General features: G+C 33.7%; 1 protein-coding gene and 2 long non-coding RNA genes across 4 annotated transcripts; 2 read left to right on the top strand and 1 right to left on the bottom strand.

Annotated features, from left to right (window-relative positions):
- Nucleotides 1–6,230: 6,230 nt before the first annotated feature.
- Nucleotides 6,231–7,251, top strand: LOC131178561 (uncharacterized). Its single transcript, XR_009147465.1, has 2 exons — nucleotides 6,231–6,546; nucleotides 6,646–7,251. It is a non-coding gene; the product is annotated as an uncharacterized LOC131178561 (long non-coding RNA).
- A 7,498-nt stretch (nucleotides 7,252–14,749) lies between these two features.
- LOC110666552 (uncharacterized) lies at nucleotides 14,750–15,464 on the bottom strand. Its single transcript, XR_002497168.2, has 2 exons — nucleotides 15,296–15,464; nucleotides 14,750–15,198 (listed from the first exon to the last, which is right to left on the bottom strand). It is a non-coding gene; the product is annotated as an uncharacterized LOC110666552 (long non-coding RNA).
- Nucleotides 15,465–16,478: 1,014 nt separating this feature from the next.
- On the top strand, nucleotides 16,479–22,454 carry LOC110665804 (phytochrome A). 2 transcript variants are annotated; one of them, XM_021826072.2, is made up of 5 exons: nucleotides 16,479–16,757; nucleotides 17,477–19,543; nucleotides 20,030–20,846; nucleotides 21,532–21,822; nucleotides 22,063–22,454. In XM_021826072.2, exons 2-5 carry the CDS (start codon nucleotides 17,488–17,490, stop codon nucleotides 22,292–22,294), a joined length of 3,396 nt encoding a protein of 1,131 aa, XP_021681764.2. In that variant the 5' UTR covers nucleotides 16,479–16,757; nucleotides 17,477–17,487; the 3' UTR covers nucleotides 22,295–22,454. The 2 variants fall into 2 exon arrangements, with proteins under 2 accessions (XP_021681764.2, XP_021681759.2); XM_021826067.2 differs by having other exon boundaries at nucleotides 16,479–16,762.
- The last annotated feature ends 475 nt before the right edge of the window (nucleotides 22,455–22,929 follow it).

The raw sequence follows: 22,929 nt of genomic DNA, 5'->3' as shown, positions 1-22,929 counted from the left end.
GCCGTTAAGGAAAATATAAACCCTAAACAAAAAGAATTTTTTTTTTTTCTTTTGTCGGTATTTAACCCGACTCTAATAAAAGGCAAGGTTCATTTCCTCTTAGATAAATTACAGAATGTTTGACATAAATTTATAATATTAGTGTTTATAATTTAATTTAAATTTATAAAAATTTAAATAATTATATATTTTATTAAAATATTTATAAATAATTTATTTATTTAATAAAAATATTTTATAATTATATTTAGAATGTATTTTGTAAAAAAGAGAAGTTAAAAAAATAAAATTATAAAGAAAATAAAATTTTTATGGCAAGAAATTTTATTATTTTTTTATAAATCCTTTTCACAAAGGAAAGAAAGGAAATAAATTTATTTATTTATTTTTATATTTTAATAAAAAATAAAAAATAAAATTATTATATTTTTATAATTATTTCTATTTTTAATAAATAAAATTTTATTAGAAAATAACTATTTAAGGAAAAAGGCATTATTATTATTTTAATTTTATTTTTAGAAATTATTTATTTAGTTTTATATAGTATATATTATATTATTATTATTCTATATTTATTCTATAAATATTATTATTTATGATATATAGATTGTTTTATTATATAACATTTAGAAATTTATATATTATTTTATTATTATAATATTTTAATATTTCTCGTAAAACAGTGCAAACTAATTTTTATTAAAATGATTTGAAGTTTTTCAAAGACCCAATATGCATTTTCATTATTTTCCTTCTAATAAAATAAGGGAATTTGCCTTTTTTTACCTCCTACTACTACCATTTTCCTCTTCCTTTTATAGGCATAATAGCACCAAAATAAAAAGTTATTATCTTTTTCTTTTAACTTAGAAGTTTAGTTTATAAGCTCAAAAAAATATAATAAATAAATATATTAATTTATTTTTAAAGTTAATAAAATAATTTATCTAATTTATAAATTAAAATAAATATCCTCTAAATAATAGCACGATAAAAAGCTTAATTGAGAATTTACGTTTAACAAATAAATTATTAATGAATTCAATTGAATGTTTTTATATTTACAAATTTAGAAAATTAAATTTAAAACTTTTAAATTAAGCCATATTTTTGTTGGTATGTACGGTTAAGAGTATTTTCGAATCAACTGACACACATGGAGATTAATTCTTTCCTGGAATGATTTTAATATCTTACTCCTTGTACTGTGCATTCAAAATAAATAATCTTAAAATACTTTCAATGGAGTTCAATCCCAATTAATATAAGAAAAAGGGGTTCATCCTCATAATGGAAAGGAAGATGATTGTCAATGATATAAAAGACATTAAGTCTTGGAAACGGCAAGACGCTTATTGCGTTTTACGGACACTTTTGTTCTATATTCAACATTCATCTGCATGCATTTGTTTCTAGTTTTCAGACATTACATGCCAGCAATGTGTCGCTTTCCACAGTGAAATTGCAGGCATGCTTGCATCTTATTTTGTATCTATCAACTCTTAACACTGAAATATTTCTTTCTAATGAAATGAAATGGTTGTGTATGAACAATGCATCTGGTGCATGAGTTGCAGATGACTGAGGCTGTCATACTCAATTCTTTGTTCTACCCTTTCCAAATCCATACTTTCCATTGTTAATAACTTATTATCTTCCTTGTTCTAGCACAGTTTTCTTCCCTAATCTTCGCTTTTATCGATTCTCTATTCTTCCCTCCTAACCATGCTCATTTCAAGAAAGCTATTGTCTAATGAGGCTTTTGTCTGATGCAAATTATTTCAATTATGGACTGAATCTCATTGATTTTACATTGAATCATTGCCATTAGCATTTTCATTATGGCATTAGCTTTTTTGTTTTTGAAGCTTTTCTTGGTGTTGTCATTGGAAAGAGATTGTTAAGATTGGAAGTGGGTTTTTCCAGCAGCATGTTCTTCGAGGTTATTCAGCATGTTGGCATGTAGTAGAGCTAATGTCATGAGAATTACATTGATAGCAATTTCTCCAAAATTTCTGTGGATGTCACTGAACTCAGTAAGCATTGTGGGTTTTCCAATGGATCCAATTCAAGTGGTAGTATTTATGGTTTTCATGGAACCTTTCCATTGTTTGTATACTTGCCCATGACATTTGAAGTTGACAAATTGATTATTCTTATTGTTGAATTTAGTGAGATTATGATGTATTAGGAGACTCACAGCACCTGCTGCCAAAGTTCAAATCCCTTGTGTTATATGTACTGGAATGACAATCTATAGCCTCTGAAGTTTTTTTTTTAATTTGTTGTCTTTGAGTGATATGTAACACCCCTCACTCGACTATAATGTAACCGAGTAAGATATGTCACACTCAGTGCTGGAGCACCCTATCTTATTGTACTTTATTCCTTTAATCATTTTCAAATTATTATATTTTAATATCAATTGTTTTTCTATAAAGAAACAGTAGAGTTTCCCTTATTTTATTTCACATTAGCGTATTTTACTATTCACCTGCTTGAAATTTCAACAATATTTTCACAATAAAATCTCATCAGTTATTTTCATAATCATCTCATCACACATTCAATTCTTGTAACTCATTTGCATACATGTCCATTTATACTCAATTTATGTATCAAAATTCTCAAACTTTATAATTTACATGATTTACAAGCTAATTTCATAAATTCACAATTTACATGATATATAATTAATTACAATACCATAATTTACATTACAATTAATAACTAATTGTAAATACATAAAATAACTTTTGTGAGCCCTATCTATATTCATTGCTGAAATACTTCAGACACTTCTGCAGATCTAGACTCCAAAAATTTCAGTTTATTGTCCACTGAATTTTAGCTTCAGCACCTGCGCGAAAGAAACAAATCCATCGCGCTAAACATTTCTGTTTAGTGGTGCAATAATATAACAAGAAAATAATATATACAAATAAGAAAGACTGAAGTATAATTCTAAAGTATAATTTAGATCATCAGGTATCAATTAAATTTGGTATGATATTTCTAATATCAACTATCTTATATTCTATTTTGTCCCTCTTTGGAAGTGCTGAGTTTATACAGTAATAATATTCGATATACAAATTAATTATAGGAGTATTGTATTTTCAGTTCCTATAATTCTGAAAATTTCATTTATACTACTTGATTCAGTTATGTTTCCATTGCTAATCTTTTTTCTCATTTCATTTAACACTTTCTAATGTTTTTAATTACTAATATTCTTTAAAAAATTTCAATAATTTACACTACCTAGGTAACCTATGACTGACTGACTAAACTGGATAACGGGTTGTTGCCATTGGACACCGCGGTGCCTCGGGCCGTCATACCATGGGAAGCAAAAAGTCAACCGCGTATGCAGTCAGTATAGCTAAAAAGCCATGATAACATATAATCGGCATAAAAACCATGAGTGCGAGTATAAAACTATGAATATAGGCATAAACCCTTACGCAATACTTCTAAAATAATACCCTATTGACATGCCAATCTATCTATAATCTGACACACGTGTCTAGGCAATACATGGGCACATAAGTACCATTAAATGTTAATGTGTTTTGTTTTATTATTTCATTATTTTACAATAAATTCCAATTATAATTTATAATATTTCAATTCTATTCGTAACAGAAATATAAATTTTTAGAATATAATTTTACATAAATTATGCATTTATCATAATTTATACATTCATTTATTATATCATTTGTGTTGATCACAATTCACAATAATGGTTCTCATGTACCATTGTACTCAAAACATTCTTTTATGTTTTAGGGTCACTTAAATTCAAAAATCACAATTTATAACAATTATTTCATTGATCACATTATTTATATTAACCATCCTAATAGTTTTTCTAATTTATTATGTCATTTCCTATATCATTAGGGTTACCATTCACATTACCATTTCCCTTTAAAAATTGGCTTTCTCATACATAATAGTTACATGAGTTCTAACCACATGAAATTTCCACATTTGGTTCACAAAAGTGTTAGCATTGGTTGCCAATCAATACTTCTAACTAATAGGAAATAAATCAAAATTTTCAGTTTTGAGTGCTAGAGTTCACTATTCCATTAGGCAATTCTACAGTGAGAATTTGGTCAAATGTTCTTAATCAAAGTTGTTCCTTATTGTGTGTAGTTCAATTTCTCTTTTTGAATTACTCTATTTGAAATTTTGTAACTCAAATTATGACAATTTTACCATAACTAGCCGGATTGACCTGTACCTAGAATTTTGCGCAGAATTGGTTCTGCCAGATTTAGTGTCTTGACTTTGGTGAATAATTCCATTAGGTTAAATCTATAATTTGAGTTTGTGTTCTACATGAAGGTTATTCTAAATTGTCTAAGCTTTCTATTAATATAAATTTCAGGTCAATTAAACCTTTCTACACTGAGTTATGAGCAATTGTTCATTTGGTCACTTTTACCAGGTCTAGAATTAGTTACCTGGATTTGGCCAATTTTTAGGTCATCTTAAGTTTGTTTTCTGAGCAAGATTGCTTCATCAAAGTTGTCTCAAATTGTCTTAGGTTTCATCTCCAATTGGTCTCACACTAATTAGAGTAACACAACTCTGCTTATGGCCTAAAAACCATACTGGACTCAAGGTCCAGAAAATCCTGCATAAACACAACACTCCCAATACTACCATTCCACACTCTTACCAACCTCAAATCACATTCTATGTACTTCAAGTAGTCCATAATTGATCTCAACAACATCACTTTATTAACATATCATCAAATTCCCAATTTCATACTAAACCATAACTTATAACTTTTGTAAATCTCATGCAATATATATACAACATCATCTAACTCAACATACACATCAATTAACATTAATCTACAAATTTAATTGAAACTAAACCTTCAAAACCCTAACCCTCTCATGGCTGCCAAAAATGGGGAGTTGCCCTAACATGTACATATTTGTTCAATTTCTCAATTTCCTAGCGTAATTCATGAGACTAACACAAAATCTAAAGAAAAGAAGAAGGATTAAGCACTAACCCTTGTGTGAGCAGAATTTTTTCTCATCCAATCTTAAATTTTCCTTCACTTTCTTGGCTTTTCTTGGCAGCCAAACACTTTTCCAAGAGATGTAAACAAGTTTTAATGAAAGATGTTTAGGGTTTAGTAGTGAGAATTCATGGAAAATGGAAGAGAGAGATGAAAGAAAATGTTTATGGAGGAGAGAGAGACATTTTTAGCTGGTTTGGGTTAAGGTAGAAGACAACTGAATTTTATTAGTATTTATCTCATTTTGTTTGTTTTAAACATGCTTGTTGAAATTTGATTGGTTGGAGAATGTTAAATGACATCATCTTATATCATAATTAGGTATTTATTTCCATTTTCTTTTTTTTTCTTTTCTACTTATTTTGAATTAAATTTTTAGCAATATTTATTCATATTCTATATCATAATAATTATTTATTTAACTGGACAAGTCGGTAAAAAATTATCTCTGAAGACGAAATGATCAAAATGCTTTCCGTTTGACTCCTCACTCTAGTCTAAATATTTTTTCAGACGTTCTAACTGTCCGAACCGATACCGATCACTGAAATAATAGAATGTACGAAAGAAATTATTATAGTGAGGGTGTTACATGATAAGCTCTGCATTCTCTTCTATTAATATGTGCAACTGGATTTGGAAATTTCTTATTGATTATCATGTGTCATGATATCCAAATCATTAAGAAATAGCTTCCAAACTCTGCGCGAAAGGCACTTCATTTACACGGAAACTGTGAATGACAGATGCAGAAACTGTGAATGACAGATGCATTTATTTGCACTTTTGAATTTAATTTCAAATCAAATATAAGATTCTATATTTTTAAATACGATTTCAATATCAAAAACTAAAACTCATTAACACATACATGCATGTTTTTTAAGGTCTTGAATTTTGGTACTACACGTTGACATAAAGATGGTAATCTTGTATAATAATCAAGACAGATAGGACCATTTGCATGGTTAAAACTTGCAAGGAAGGAAATTGTACTAATATATAGAAGGTGTGGTTATACCTGTCTGACCTGTATTTTTTATTATCAGAGTTTACAGAGCAGAGCAATCTGGCAAAGCCATTGCTTTCCAAGAATGTACTATCTATATCCCTTCACTTCCCTCTTGTTTATCCTCTAAGCATGCATCACCTTTGGTTGCCTAGTTGGCATTTAAAACATATTTATAATCTTATTACAATTTTGTTATTATCAATTAAATATAAACATAAAAGGAAATAGAAACACAAAAGGCACGTGACCTCCCATATGTCTTATCTCAATCTCATCCACAAGAAGGCGACTGCCCATGTGGTAAAGTGCAAAAGAAGGAAAAGCTTGGCTCTTTTCGGCTTCGCTCCTGACTGCTGTGGCGGCTTCCTTCTTGCAATTGCATTACTAAATCAAGCAAAGCAAGCCCATTTCACTTCTAACCCAACCCAACCTCGCGCTCTCCCATCGCCACCACCGCCTCTCATATACTTATATACATGTATGCTTTAGCTTCTTTACACTGTTAAAGACTTGTTTTATTATCTTTCTTCTTCCCCAGTTGTTTAATTTCTGTTTTCTCCCGTTTCATATAAGCCAGGGAAATGCCTCTGGTGAATCGAAACTATGGTCATTTGGGTCCAACTCCGATTCTGAGGAGTGACTCGTTACTTGGATACACAGAACAGAGCTCGTTGATGATGGAGAAGAGACAGTTGTTCCTGAGAAGCTACCAGTTCTGCAGAAAAAAGAGCCTTACAGAAAGAATGAAGACATCTTTGGTCGGAGTGAAGAAAGTTATATGGCTGAAACTGCGATCTGCTTGTAAACTTCGAAGGTTGTTGTGGTCTGGACTTCGTTATTCATTCTACTTCCGCCGCAGAAGAACTTTTTTACGTTTCCGTAGTCCTAATCACCATTACTACTCTTTCTCCTCTCCTTCTTCTTCTTCCTGCTTCTCGTAGGAGTTCTACAGTTTCTCACTTCGTTTCTTTCTGCTTCTCCCTGTTTTCTGGATACCCTGTTTCTGTTTATGATGATATCTGTAATATGTCTAGCCCAGAAAAGCTTTAAAATCTGTATTTAAATTTATGTCAACTTGTTTGCAACATGCGAGATGTTTTAAACTAGTAAATTACTCTCCAACTCTGTATTCTATCAAGAAAATTCTCAATTGTTGCAATACGAAGTTTATTATTAGTTTCAAGCAATTCTTCAATCAAGTCCTGAATCTGCTCTTCAAAACTAGTCCTAGTTGTTGGCGGCCCTAGGAGGAAACATGCATACATACATGTAATGTGTGAGAATCCCAAGCAAAATGGGATGGGATTCCACTGTGGTCGGTATGCTATTGCGCAAATCGCGAAGTCCTTTTTGTCTCCTTATCTTCTTTTTCAACATAGGAAAATCAAAAGCAGGCTTTGCCTAGGCTACGGGGGGGAGATTTAAGTGTAAAACTAGGAAATCAAATTTCAAAGTTTGATTTCAAACTAGGAATCTCATTACAATCAATAATTCTAAAGCATCGCACAATAATCTCTTGAGTTCTCAACTTTCTCACCAAAAGAAATTAAAAGCTTTTGGCTGCTTGCACGCAAATGCTACTGGCATCACTGCATTTTTAGATGAAATTTCCAATTGGGTATTCATGATTTGACAAAAATGGAAGACATTATTGGTCCTTTTGGTTACTTCTTTCCATTTAAAGATGGTACAAAGGTCATTGACAATCTAACGTCACCTATTATTGGATCTTCTCATCAATTCTTTAATCACAAATGAAAAGATACAAACATGTTAAGCGTCATGTTAATGTAAAACGATTCACTCAAAGGGCATCATCCAGTATCAGATGCTGACAGATCCTGTCCTATAATAAAACCCATTATTTTGTCTTCTTTGCAGCACACGACACATGAATCATCCCTCACCCTGTACACGCCCTGTTGAGTTTTTACCCTGTTTGGGTGTGTGGAAAATAAGGAAAGGAAAATAACTTAAAGAAAATAATGAAGGATTGACATTTTTTCATGTTTGGACAAGTGGAAAAATTAGGGGAAAAAAAAGAGAAAGGAAGTAAAGTTTATTTTTTTTTCTTATTATTTTCTCTTCAATTTAGATAGAAATGACAAAAAAATGTGAAAGAATGGGTTTTTTTTTATGAGGAAATTATAAAATTACCTTTTTTTATGTAAGCCCTTTTAAAAAATATATCGCATAAATTTATAAATTCTTCCTAACTTTCTTTACTTTCTTCATTTTTAATTCTTTTCAAATAGAGGAAAATAACTTCATTTTTGTTTCTATATTTTTTTCCTTTCATTCAAACAAATAAAAGAAAAACAATAAAAGGAAAAATATTTTTGATTTTCCTTTTTTTATTTTCTTTTCTCTCTGAAACAATTATCCAAACAAAGTGTTAATATCTGCAGGAATATAGGAAATTGGTCACTGTTTGCATGAAAAGTAACTTATTTACCCTTATGGAGATAAATAGCTCACTGAAAAGTGAAATTCTCATTCCTCAAAAAGTAGGGAGCTTGACCTAAAAATACCTAAATCACTATTTTAGACATTTAAAGTGGTGACGATAAAGTAGCTAAGCAAAGTAGAACATCAAAGTTGCTAAGCAAAGTAGAACATGGAGAAATAATATTAGTTATTGTGGAATAGATCTGGAGACTCATGTATTTAAGTCTAAATTACAAAGTCAAATTTCTAGTTTTTAGCTGCTTTCAAGTTATGGGGATCACTGGCAAAAGGCACTCTCCCTATTTACTACTATCTTAGTACACTATTGCAAAGTCAAATTCCAAGGTTATTTATTTATTTATTTTAAGGCATGCTTGTACAAGTCAGGAAAATGTGCATAAAAATGAATAGTTGCTGTGATTCCCTTGATGTGATTTATCTGGCGGTGCTGGTAGTTGTCCTAAACAAATAACTAGCAGCTCCGCGGCTGTTTTCTTCTATAAGGTGCAAATTAGACCAAAATGTTCATAATTCTGACTTGATCATGGACTAATCTCAGTCAAATTAATAAAGAAACATGTTTTGGTTAAACATCACAGCCATATACATCCTTTTCTTAACCAAATGATTCACGCTGAATTTGTATATCCTAACAGTTTAGCTTCAATCATTGCACATGCCTGCAATATTCCTCTCATCATTTACGAATCAAAAAAAATTGCAGAATGAGCTTGTCTGTTTCTGTGTTTGTGTGTGTTTAGCAATCACTAATCTGGCTATGTCCATGGTGTTGGCCATGTGTTAAAAGTAGAATTGGGGGGCATTTCTCTCCCTCGCTCTCTCTCTCTCTCCTTCTCAATGGGGAGTGTACCAAATTAAAATATGCAGCCACCCATGTGTTATAAGGAATCAAATAAGGCATTCTTCATCTTTTTTTTTTTTTTGGTGCTAATATTAATAGTATGCATTTAAAGGGACATTAAAACCTGATTCTGCATGAACTCTGCACTTTCATTTCCTTTCCTCTCTTTATATGCTTGCATAAACTCAGTTAGCTTAGGTATCCACAATGTGTTTCTCATCTAGTTCCTATTTTTTCTTCGTCTTCCTCTTTTAGTCCTAGCAGAGTCTGGAATTGTGCAGATGGGTTTCCAAGATATTGTTGGAATGCACTTGAGGTATCGGTGCGAAAAGCTGATTTCTTCTGAGGAAAAATTGGCGGGGCTTTGAAGGCGTTCTTGGGTGAAGAAAATGAATGGAGGACTAAAGGGTCTTCGATTATCGCGATCCAGAAAACTTACATTTAAGGCATTGTCTGTGATGGTATTGCCAAGCAGAATTGTCAGAATGTATGCTGATATTATTAGCAGAATCAAGATGGATGATCTTTATCCCAATATCATCTTCTCCACTCAATGGGGACTTCCTATTTTATTCCACCCATCTGTTAAATGTAGAAGGAGTGCCATTTTTCTTCAAAGGAGTTTGTTCTAACAGAAAAAAAAAAAAATCTAATGAACTTTCTTTCTATCCATTTTCCTTTTAGCTCTTCTTTCTCATTCCCCTACACTACAGTTACACTTTATTTTTTATGGAAAGACAATGGCCCAGCAGCCACACTCTAAACATGCATCATAATGATACATCCCAAAAGCATAGGCACAAATGATCTGGAGGGTGTTTATAAATTTATATATATGTTGTTATAATCTTTTTATTTTTATCTTTTATATTGGTGATCAAGTGGGAAACATGATTGCCAATGGCATGCCTGATACATTTAATCTTTGTTAATTTTTCACGCTTGTACAATCTGAAAGTATATGTAAACCTGTCTGCTTGATTCAAGTTTGATCCTCACAGTCTACATCTTTGGTAATCATTGTGATCCCGCAAAGGGATGGGTGTCTTTCAATAATCAGTGTGCTATATAGGATGACTAAAGTAGGAGACGACAACACCTGATCGGCAACTTCAACCCGAATTAATGGAGCAATGACTAACACACTTATTATTTTTTTCCTAATTAAAAAAAAAAAACAATTTTAGCAAGTCTCCTTACAGAGAAATTAAGTCCTTACAGAGAAATTAAGGTATGCGGAGAGAACTTCATCTTAGTCATGGTCAAATGATCACACAGTGCAGTAGTTGTTGGTGGGTTGGACTTGATTGAAGCTTCACTGTAAAGGATGGACTATGTATCACCTTTCCAACCACTACAAACAACTCTGTATACCCGTATTTTATTCCTGAACCTTCTCCCTCAATATACAAAAAGCAGCGCTAACAGGAAAATGTTTCATACTTATCATTTCAGGAAGGTATCTGATCACACACAAGTTCATTATATCTAGTTTTTGTTTTTTAATACTATGAAAATTGTTAAAGGGGGTGGATTTATCAGGCCTTCATTATATATAGTTTGTCGCCCTGTCAGTGCTATATCCTGGGGGGCAAAAATGAGGAGAGGCAATTGCAGAATGTCGAGTGTGGTGCCTTGCACAAGCAAGGCAGTCTCGCGAACTGAGTCAAGGAAGGACATAATAGAAATAGTCAAGACCAAGTTGGCAACCATCAAAGAAGAGCCAGAGCAGGCAGAGATGTGTGAATTGAAACGGACACCGGTGAGAGTAAACTTGCAGGTGGCTAAGAGCACCGTGAAGAAGAAGAAGAAGAAGAAGAAATCTTCTATTAATAAGGGTAAGAACAGAAGGTGTTCGGTTCCCAGGTTCGGGCTGAAGGAGTCCTATGCTTTATTCATGGCTGCAGGGTTTGCCTCCAAAGGTAGTAGCATTGGCTAAGATCTCTGAGCCGAATGGTGCAAAATCCAACCCATTTTCAGAGCCCTATTGGGTTCAGCCCATTTCTAGCACAGAGGGGATCCATTAAGCTGCTTATTTACGCAACGAATTTAAATTTTTAACCACCGAATAACTTCTAGACAGTTACGAAACCCATTTTATAAGGACACGTGGGCTCTTTCAATGTTTGTTTTCGATTTCGCGTTTGTGTGATTAACGTTTAAAATATAAATAAATTAATAAAAATGTGGCAGTTGTTGTTGATGGTGGTGTGAGTTGGGCAAACTTAGTCGCGTAACCTGTCTCTGAGTGAAGAAGAAGAACGCTACCTCCGATAACTCAGGCGAATAAATCGATATCTACCCATTTCATTTCAATTCCATTTCTTAACTGGGTTTCTCTCCTTTTCTCGAGAAATTACTCTTATTTCCATCTGAATATTAATGCCTGTGGCCCTTCCCTGTGTTTCAGTTTTTATTTTTCTTTTTCTTTAATTTGTTTAGCCGCGATTTCTGATCCTTGTCTCTATGCGTTGATGTCTGCATCTCAGTCTGATAGAGATATATCTAAAGTTGGTGGCAGAACGGATCTCGATGATGATGAAGATGATGAAGTTAAGATTAGTGGTGGGTCCCCGAGCAGAGACAGAGGCAGTACTATTGATATCGACAAAAATAATAATAGGAAGAAGAAGAAGAAGAAGAAGAAGCAGAGAAGTGGGTATGGGTGCTGTAATGGGGATTTCGTTAAAGCAAAGAAGGTGGTCCTCCTTCAATTTACAAAAGCCAAGAAATATCTGAAGCACCGCAGGACAAAATCCATTAAGAGGCCTTCTTCTTCTGAGAATGCAAGTACTGCTACTAATATAGGTAAGAGGGTTGTTGTTGGTTGTTGCTTTTGTTTGAAGCAACCTTCTACTTTGGAATCTCCTGCTGAGTCTCAAACAAGTGATCCTAATGATCCTAACTTCACCTTTGATAAGTTGAGGACTTTGATTGAGACGAATGATTTCTATTCCAAAGAATGCAACCACCATTGAAATGCTACTTCTCTTTCCTCTTCTAATAAAAATTCTGGGTGAAAGTTAAGGGTTTTTGCTAAATTGATTTGAAATCAAGCTTCAGAGAGGTTGCAGCCTTGCGGGAATTAATATAAAATCATATTGGGTTGATGAATTTTGTGTTGTTAGAAAGATTGGCTTGCTTTCTATAATTCTATTGGGTTTTATCGGCTTTGGGCATTCATTCATTCATTTATTGGCGTTCTATGTGATGAGGACCAAGTGTGATCATATATATATATATATATATATATATATATATATATATATATATATATATATATATTGGTTTCTTGAGTTTTCTCTGAGGTTTACCCATGAACAAATGGTGGAGCTTAAACCTTGTCTTCTCAACAATTATTCACCTTGGATGATTGGAAGCAACCTTATGATCTATCAGACATGCCTCTGGGAGTTTTGTCCACGTTATCTGAGGAACGAAATTCTGCTTGCGTTGGAACTGCACACGAAAATTTCAGATACAAGCATATTCGAACTACTGAAATTTACAAGGGTACACACATTATAGGACAAATGCTAGTGTGAAATAATTTGGTGGTACCCTTGGAATTCTTCAAATTGTATAGAATTTTTTTTTTCAATCCGTGAAATCTTGTTTCTTTTACATGTGATATAGTTTTTATCTGATTCATGGGCTGTGTTAGTAATCTTCTAAGAATCTATTGACTGCGTTTTGGAAGTTCCTGATCCTATAAGGTGCATGATCATAATATTTCTGGATGAAAGATGAAATACAAATGCAATATCTATGGACTAATTGGCGTCCTAACTACTTCCTCTGAGGTAATGAGGTTTCTTTACGTTGGAACACTGTCAGAAATCAGAATAATGCTTATAGCATAAAAGCAATGCGCCTGTATTTGAGCTTGAATTTTACTTACAGGAAGAGGCCATGAAGACCTTATAGCAATGAGGCACATCATCTTTGATTATTGTCATGCACCTGTTGGAAAGTTTCCAGGAATAAGTAATTCTCAATGTGTGCGTCCGTTAAGCTAATCTGTTTTCGATTCTGGATTACGGCATGTTTGTGCAGAACAAACATGAAGGATCTTATCCAGGCTTGAAATTGGGAGGGCATTGAGTATCTTTAATGGTAGGGTTTGGTGATTCTTGATTGAAACTCTTTCAAGTAAATAAGCCATATGATTAAGTTCAGATGGGAATTCATGACTATAATTGCACATCATTATTGCTTTGTACAGAAACACCATCTAACGTTATGGTACTGTCACTAATCACAGAAGTTGCATTAATTATGATCAAATTTCTTAAAGATATATTCTTTCATTAATTAGAGTAGGAAATAACATTTGTCATCTTCATTTTTTCGTCTGGGATGGATAAGTTTGCTCAAGATTGGCTGCGAAACAAGTTTTAGTTTTGATAGATAATTCTGGCGTCTGAGCTTAAACCTTTCATGTGATTTGGCATAAGAGATTACTTGATTCCAAGCACTAACAGTTGCAGCATACATGCTTGTGATGTTGAAAGTACTTGCCTTCAACCATAAATGAAAATTGGAGCACTCAATTGTGTCACTAATGCTAATATGCTAATCACACTATCACATTAAGCACTTGCTTTAATCAGTACAATTTGGATAGGCAATTGAGTGTTGGGAGCCTTTACACATGACAGTTACTTGTTGGCTAACTCTACCAATATCAGGAAGGAAAATACATCGGCTGCAGTCGTGTATTACCACAAACTAACGAAGGAAAATGCTTGACGTGATTCATTGTGAATTACTATACAATAGGTATGATGAGACCCATGTGAAAAATGGAAATGACCCATATATTTGCATACTGACTTTAATAAATAAGTTTTCAATTGGCATATTTGGCACTCATTCATTTACACCATGTTTGGATAGGTGGAAAAAGAGAAAAAAGAAAATGATTAGTGGAAAATAACTTTGAAAAATACTTTTTTTGTTTGGATAAGAGAGAAAAAATAAGGGAAGGGAAGAAAATTTTATTTTTCTTTAGTTATTTTCTCTCTAAATTAGAGAAAAAATAAGAAATTAAATGAAAAAAGTTAAATTTATATTATCTACCATTTATTTTTTGTGTTAACTTTTATTTTCTCTTTTTTATTTTCTATACATCCAAATACAAAAAAAATATATATATTTTTTCCTTCTTTTATTTTTTTTTCCTCTCTCAAAATTTATCTAAACAGTGCAATACATATAATGTATCCAAGTCTTTTCCTATCAGAAATTCACATATTATATGCTGTGAATCAAAGCAAAATAAAGCATTTCAACAAATTCAAGATTTGGATGGTTAAATTAAAACATTTCAACCAATTCGAGATTTGGATGGCAAATGAGAAAGCACATATGCAGCAACTTCCAGAACTCTTCAAGATTAGAAACTATAGTCTACAACAAGTTGAAGTTTTGTATCAGAAACAGTAGCTTTCTGATCCGCTTAAAAACAAAAACCCACAATCAAAAACAGCTTCCCAAAGCGGTCAAAACAAGAACAGTAGTTTCTTTCTTGAAACATCAAGTTCTGGAAAACAGGAATCAGAAGCATAGGGTCCCCCATCATGATGGCTTAGAGATGGCACCATCGAAGCTTAGTGTTGGGTACCCAAGTCCCAACATGAAGAGCCCATGTGGCCTCACATCGTTTTCTTCTTGGCAAGCGCTTCAAGACTACAACTCTTGGCATTAATCCCAAGGGATAAAGGGACAAAAACCACCGGGAATAACATGTTCACTTGCTGCTTAAGCTAGCTTCTATCCTTTCGTCTGCTGTCTGCATTGTTATACATGATATGATATCTACAAATGAACAGATTGCGTAAATGAAGACACCAACTTTTTTTAATCTCATATAAAGAAAATAAAATAGGAAAGAAAAGTGGGAAGATGACCATACAACTACTTCCCTCCGCCACCATCAGCTGCAGCTACAGATGATTCTACAACAATAACCAATTAACTAGGTATGGGTTGAAGCCAACCCTAAAAGGTGGTAGGCAAGCGTCGTGTAAGACAGTTGTTCACGTGACTACCATTACTCTATCATTTTCCTGATCACAGGAGGTATGTGGGTTTGCTAATCAAGGTTTTTTAAGCTTTAAAAATCATGAATTTATAATCAGAAGAATTCATAAAATTTTAATTTTTTTTTTATTTTTTACTTATTAAATCAGTGAATTAAAAAGATTTTATCTTCAAAATTTTTAAATACTTTTAAAAATTTTCACTTCTTCTTCAAAATATGAAAAATTTCACTTTAATAACTTTATTTTAATAAACATTATTTTATTCTATCTCCTTTTCAATAAGATGTTTGATGGAGGAAGGATGTGAAATGAGAGAGGGAGTAATATATATATATAAATTTTAATAATATGTGTTATATGTTATTAAAATTTTAAAACATATTATTAATAAAAATTATTAACAAATATATAATATTTTGCATAAATTATGTAATTTAAAATTTTAACAATATAATTTTTGTAATTAATGTACAGTATGCCACACCAAAACAACTATTTTTTTATCATATTATTATTATTATTATAATTTTTGTTTAATTTTCAATTAATTTATTGTTTTTATTTAATATATTTAAAAATTTTGACAGTTGTGCAAATTAGGAAAAGGGGAGAATCATGGAGGTCATCAGCTGTCTACCATCAATCTTTGGAAAGCAAATAATGCAACAAAGCTATATAAAAAGGAAACCTACCCACAAAGGAAATCTCTGATTTTTATTATTATTATTATTTTCTTTTGTGATGATGGAGATTTTTCATAATCCACTTGCATTCTTTATTTTATAGATGCAGATATGGGCATTAAAATATATCATGTTATGCTCCCACTTCGCTAGACATAAAATGTTAATTATTGAATGCATCTACTAATAATTATTATTAAATTTAACTTAAAAGATTTTATACATATGATTTAATAATAAATATATTGAAAATAGAATTTGATTAATTTTTTTCTATCTAAAGTTTTGAAATTTTCTATTTATTTATTTTAAAATTAATTGTATTTATAATGATTGTATAATAAATTTTAAATGGCATTGGATAATGGAAATCAGATTCCCCATTTATTTTTTTTTTAAATATTGTCGCATCTGCTGTCCGAGATTCATCTCGGCCCGATGCATGTATCATTGCTCTTTAATCTTTTCAATTTCTATTGATTGATAAGAGATATGGGATTGCTTGGGATTCTCGTTTCCCAGCTATACTTGTTCTTGTTCCTGCACTTCTTCTTCTTCTTCTTCTCCTCCTCTTCCTTATTCAAGCAGCTAAATTCATCAGGTGGACGAGGCTAGATCAAAGATTACTGGGTTTGGCTCTTTCAGTGCAGTAAGGTTTCAGACTCTTCCTTCTTTAATTTGTTTTAGTTATTTTCTTTTTCAGGTTAAGCACAAAGGCTTATAATGTTTGTTTTATTGTTCATATTTTGTTCTCATTCTTCACTAGCTAAAAGATTCATCTTTTTTGGGTATACCGTTAGCTGGAGCTAGTTTTATCCTTTGTTGATCATATCAAACCAAATTATTGATGTAACTGTTTTGGTTAAGACATTGTAGGATCAACTGTTGAGCTTTGAAACAAAAATGTGTCTTTGCCTGTTCTGTTCACTAAAAGCCAGTTGTTGTTGTTGAATCGTGCTTGGTATAATTAAGGATCAATGATATAAATATCTTTGGTTCATTGTTGTTAATGAACATGACAAATACCTACTAATAGACCATTGGATTTTCTGCCGCTGATTTTTCCTATCCTGTATAAATTTGATGGACACTTCATGAATTATGATACTATGGTATTTGAATGTCATTAAGAGATATGACAAAAACGAATCAACTTCACTTTATGATGATGAAGAAAAGACAACCATCGCCACAAGATGAATAAATAAACAAATAGTAAACCATCATAGCAATAATACATGCTCTTATGGTTTGAGTTGATGCTGATAAGAGAGAGGGATTTGTTAGTATTATTTTGTAGATCTGGATATAGCAATCTTGTGGGGTATCTAACTTTTTTTTTTTTTTAATTTCTGTATTTTCCCCCAGATTGGGTGAAGATGTCTTCCTCTAGGCCAAGCCACTCCTCGTCCAGCAATTCTGTGAGATCAAGACACAGTGCTAGAATTATTGCTCAGACCACTGTAGATGCAAAGCTACATGCAGATTTTGAGGAGTCAGGCAGTTCATTTGACTACTCGAACTCGGTGCGTGTTACCAGTTCAGTTGGAGATCAACCACCCAGGTCAGACAAAGTAACCTCAGCTTATCTTCATCAAATCCAGAAAGGCAAGCTCATCCAGCCTTTTGGCTGCTTGCTAGCCTTAGATGAGAAAACTTTCAAGGTTATTGCATATAGCGAGAATGCCCCTGAAATGTTGACCGCAGTTAGTCATGCAGTTCCAAGTGTTGGGGATCATCTAGTTCTAGGAATTGGAACTGACATAAGGACTATCTTTACTGCACCCAGTGCCTCTGCCTTGCAGAAAGCTCTGGGATTTGGAGATGTATCTCTTTTGAATCCAATATTAGTCCATTGCAAGACTTCTGGGAAGCCTTTTTATGCTATTGTTCATCGGGTAACTGGTAGCTTTATAATTGACTTTGAACCAGTGAAGCCTTATGAGGTCCCCATGACGGCTGCTGGGGCACTGCAGTCATACAAGCTTGCTGCTAAAGCAATTACCCGTTTGCAGTCTTTGCCTAGCGGGAGCATGGAAAGGCTTTGTGATACAATGGTTCAGGAGGTGTCTGAGCTCACTGGTTATGATAGGGTGATGACCTATAAATTTCATGATGATGACCATGGGGAAGTTATCTCTGAGATTACAAAGCCTGGTTTGGAGCCATATTTGGGTCTGCATTATCCAGCCACTGATATCCCTCAGTCTGCTCGCTTTTTATTTATGAAGAATAAGGTTCGAATGATTGTTGATTGTCGTGCAAAACATGTCAAGGTGCTTCAAGATGAGAAACTTCCATTTGATCTGACTTTGTGTGGTTCAACCCTAAGAGCCCCACATAGTTGCCATTTACAATATATGGAGAACATGGATTCCATTGCTTCACTGGTTATGGCGGTTGTAGTCAATGAGGGGGATGAAGATGATGACAGTCTTACTTCTGTGCCACCACAAAAAAGAAAGAGACTTTGGGGTTTAGTGGTATGCCATAATACAACTCCAAGGTTTGTTCCATTCCCTCTAAGGTATGCTTGTGAGTTTCTAGTTCAAGTATTTGCTATCCATGTCAACAAGGAATTGGAATTAGAAAATCAGATTGTTGAAAAGAATATCCTACGCACCCAGACACTCTTATGTGATATGTTGATGCGGGATGCACCCTTGGGTATTGTCATGCAGAGTCCTAACATAATGGACCTTGTGAAGTGTGATGGGGCTGCACTGTTTTACAAGAACAAGTTATGGAGGTTGGGAGTAACTCCAAGTGATCTACAAATTCAAGATATAGCTGTATGGCTATCAGAGTACCATATGGATTCTACAGGTTTGAGTACAGATAGCTTGTATGATGCAGGGTACCCAGGGGCTCTGGCTCTTGGCGATGTAGTTTGTGGAATGGCTGCTGTGAGAATAACTGCCAAGGACATGCTCTTTTGGTTTCGTTCCCAAACTGCAGCAGAAATTCGATGGGGTGGAGCAAAACATGAACCTGGTGAGAAGGATGATGGCAGGAGGATGCACCCAAGATCATCTTTCAAGGCCTTCCTTGAAGTTGCCAAGACAAGGAGTTTGCCTTGGAAGGACTATGAAATGGACGCTATCCATTCTCTGCAGCTTATACTGAGGAATGCTTTCAAAGACGTAGAAACAATGGATACACACACCAAAACAATTCATTCGAGGCTCAGTGACCTCAAAATTGAAGGGATGCAAGAACTGGAAGCAGTAACTAGCGAGATGGTCCGTTTAATTGAAACAGCGACAGTGCCAATTTTGGCAGTGGATGTTGATGGACTTGTTAATGGGTGGAACACAAAAATTGCTGAGTTGACAGGTCTTCCTGTTGATAAAGCAATTGGGAAGCATTTACTGACACTAGTGGAAGAAAGTTCATTTGACATAGTAAAGAAAATGTTGTTCTTGGCATTGCAGGGTATGTCTGATTCCAATTTCACAATTTTAGCCATTTATTAATTCTTATGTCTTACTGCTAAAATGATGTGTGTTAGCTTGGAGTAGAATTGAGCAAGTCAGGGGTTGCCTATGACTGCACTATTTGTGTTTGTCCTTTTATCCAGGGAAAATGCTTCTCATACCGCTTTGTTTCACCACCAACCACTGCCTCACTAAATGTTTTTAATTTTATTTATCATACTCCTTTTCCCCCTGTAAATTTTTTTACACAAAGTGTGAGCAATGAACATATGCTATTTCGCCATGTTAAGCGGGAGGGATGAATTTGTAGCTCTAGAATCTAGTCTATATGTCTATATGGTGCATTGTTGCTGTTAAGTCTATGTACTTGTTTTGCATGTCTTAAGAATTATGTTCTGCATGGTTGAAAACAAAAGAAAGAATTCTTCTTTTTTCCATTTTGAGTTTACGTTTATAGAGTTCCTTGTTTTCTCTTTCTAATTAGGCAAGGAAGAGCAGAACATTCAATTTGAGATTAAAACACATGGCTCCAAGGCTGATGATGGTCCCATCAGCTTAGTTGTTAATGCTTGCTCAAGCAGGGACATTCAGGAAAATGTTGTTGGGGTGTGTTTTGTGGCTCAAGATGTCACAAGCCAGAAGACAGTTATGGACAAGTTCACCCGGATTGAAGGTGATTACAAAGCAATTGTGCAAAACCCAAACCCATTGATCCCACCAATATTTGGGACAGATGAATTTGGCTGGTGCTCTGAGTGGAATCCAGCTATGACAAAATTGACTGGATGGAAGCGAGAAGAAGTAATAGATAAAATGCTTCTGGGGGAGGTTTTTGGAATCAACATGGCTTGTTGTCGTCTCAAGAATCAAGAAGCCTTTCTAAATCTTGGTATTATACTTAATAATGCCATGACTGGCCAGGAACCTGAGAAAGTTCATTTCAGTTTCTTTGCTCGGAATGGAAAATATGTGGATTGCCTGCTATGTGTGAGTAAGAAATTGGACAGAGAGGGTGCTGCTACTGGGGTCTTTTGCTTCCTGCAACTTGCAAGCCTGGAGCTGCAACAAGCACTTCATGTCCAGCGATTAACAGAGCAAACTGCTTTGAAAAGATTGAAAACATTAGCTTATATAAAAAGGCAGATAAGGAATCCCCTCTCTGGGATTATATTTTCTCAAAAAATGATGGAGGGCACAGAGTTGGATGCAGAACAAAAGCAGCTTCTACAGACTAGTGCCCAGTGTCAGCGTCAACTTGGCAAAATTCTTGATGACTCAGATATTGATAGCATTATTGAAGGGTATGACAAATTATTATTTTTCCTATTCTAAATTATGCTTCTATTGTGCATTTTCTGAAAAATATTTTAGAGAGGGAAAAAAAACTGTACTCGATCCTGTGTCCAAGCTTCATGGGAGACTGCTGCATCATTGTTTTTTCCCCTTTTGCTGTTTCATTAGGAGCCCCACTAGGCTTAAGAGGATAAATCCAAACCACCCCCTCCCCCCACTCTTTCAATTGCATAAAACCCTTATTGATTGATTAAACTATAGAGGGATTCAGGTCTGGTTTCAGTGGATCAGGTTAGGATAAGTGCATAGGTTAGTATGATCAGGATTGTTGATATATTTCTCACCGAGTAAGCTGAAATTTGATAAAAAAAAAACAGCTAAACATATTGGAAAGATAGATGACCAAGGTCCCTAACCACTCGAGGCTTGTAAAATCATTTAACTTCCCATTCATACTAAAACAATCGAATCCTATGCCTAAGCCTAGCTTCTTTTTTGTCAGCTAAAAACATGAGTGAAGTACATGAGGACTATGAAACAGTATTTTGTTCTGCTGTTATTCTGTAATTCCAAAATTTACTTGATGATTAATTGACAAAATGATATCATATGCATATAGACTTGCATGTGATAATTTTTTTTTTCTTGTATCATCTTTATTTATTGTTATCTTTTTTCTTGAATTGATGACAGATATTTGGATCTGGAAATGGTCGAGTTTACTCTGCATGAAGTACTAGTTGCCTCCATCAATCAAGTCACAATGAAGAGCAAAGGGAAGGGTATTCGAATAATCCATGATTCATCAGAAGAGATCACGACTGAAACATTGTATGGTGATAGCCTTAGGCTTCAACAAGTGTTGGCTGACTTCTTATTGGTGTCAGTTAACTATACACCAACTGGAGGCCGGATTACTGTTGCAGCTAGCTTGACCAAAGACCAGTTAGGACAATCTGTTCAGCTTGTGCATCTGGGACTCAGGTACTATTTCAAGCAAATATGAAGACATCAATTTTACATTTGCTTTAATTTTGTTATGCATGACAAATGTTTAGAATGCTTTGCATTTAAAGAATTGTACTGGTTCTAGCATCAGCAGTCTGTAACCAACTAGATTTGAACGAGTGAACAAAGCATGGTGCATTGAATAGGTTTAAAATTTACACAAATAGATTCTGCTAGATATATAGCTAATCTGTGGTTGCATTTACTTTTGGTCAGGATAACACATATTGGTGGTGGGATACCTGAAACGTTACTAAACCAAATGTTTGGTAGTGATGTTGATGCGACCGATGAGGGCATCAGCCTGCTTATCAGCCGAAGACTGGTGAAGCTCATGAGCGGAGATGTACAGTACTTGAGGGAAGCAGGAAAGTCAAGCTTTATTCTATCAGCTGAACTTGCAGCTGGCCATAAATCAAAAGCTTCACTGACTTTGAAAGAAACATGACTGGCAATCTGTTCTGTATAGAGCCTGAAGAATTAGGAGTTGGATTTTGTTGATTGCCATATCACTTAGTTCTTCATTTGTTTAATTTTGTTGTGTACGCATTGTTTGCCTTGCTTCCAAGTTGTAAATATTAATGGCAATTTCATTACTGTTTTATTAACTTGGGTTAAACTTTGCTAAAACAAACTCTTACATCCATATTTGCAACAGTGTTGATTCATTTTTCTTCCAAGGCAACGTTGCTAAGGATGAAATTGCATAGAATTTGTTGAAAACTTAGATGTTCAACAGTCATCCCTTCTTTTGAGGATTTGAATTATCATTTTATGTATTTTTTTATACTTATTAATACTTTGTAAATCAGTAATTTTGATAAGTTTAATTGACCAGAACTATATTTATAATTATTTAATTATAATTTTTGTTAAATTTTATTTTTTTTTGTTTCACCTCATTCAAGCTTTCGATTGTGTGTAGATTTGGAGATCCTTTGGCAATTTAGTTCATCTTGTGTCTTTAATAAACATGATCAATTTTGAATATTGACAAGAACTAACTATACCCATTAAAAGGTGTTGAATTTAATATTTAATTATGACTAATTTAAGCTGGAGTTCAAGCCTAATTAGGATTAA

The sequence above is a fragment of the Hevea brasiliensis genome, chromosome 3 (genome assembly GCF_030052815.1).
Source record: "Hevea brasiliensis isolate MT/VB/25A 57/8 chromosome 3, ASM3005281v1, whole genome shotgun sequence".
In the NCBI taxonomy this organism is placed as follows: domain Eukaryota; kingdom Viridiplantae; phylum Streptophyta; class Magnoliopsida; order Malpighiales; family Euphorbiaceae; genus Hevea; species Hevea brasiliensis.
This window is presented reverse-complemented; position numbering and strand designations above follow the sequence as displayed.

What these genes read in the sequence shown, in the direction of transcription:
- LOC110665804 (XM_021826072.2), top strand. Translation starts at nt 17,488, where the DNA reads ATGTCTTCCTCTAGGCCAAGCCACTCCTCGTCCAGCAATTCTGTGAGA. An exon ending in ATTGATAGCATTATTGAAGG is followed by an intron (nt 20,847 to 21,531) that starts GTATGACAAATT and finishes AATTGATGACAG; the next exon opens with ATATTTGGATCTGGAAATGG. An exon ending in CTTGTGCATCTGGGACTCAG is followed by an intron (nt 21,823 to 22,062) that starts GTACTATTTCAA and finishes ACTTTTGGTCAG; the next exon opens with GATAACACATATTGGTGGTG.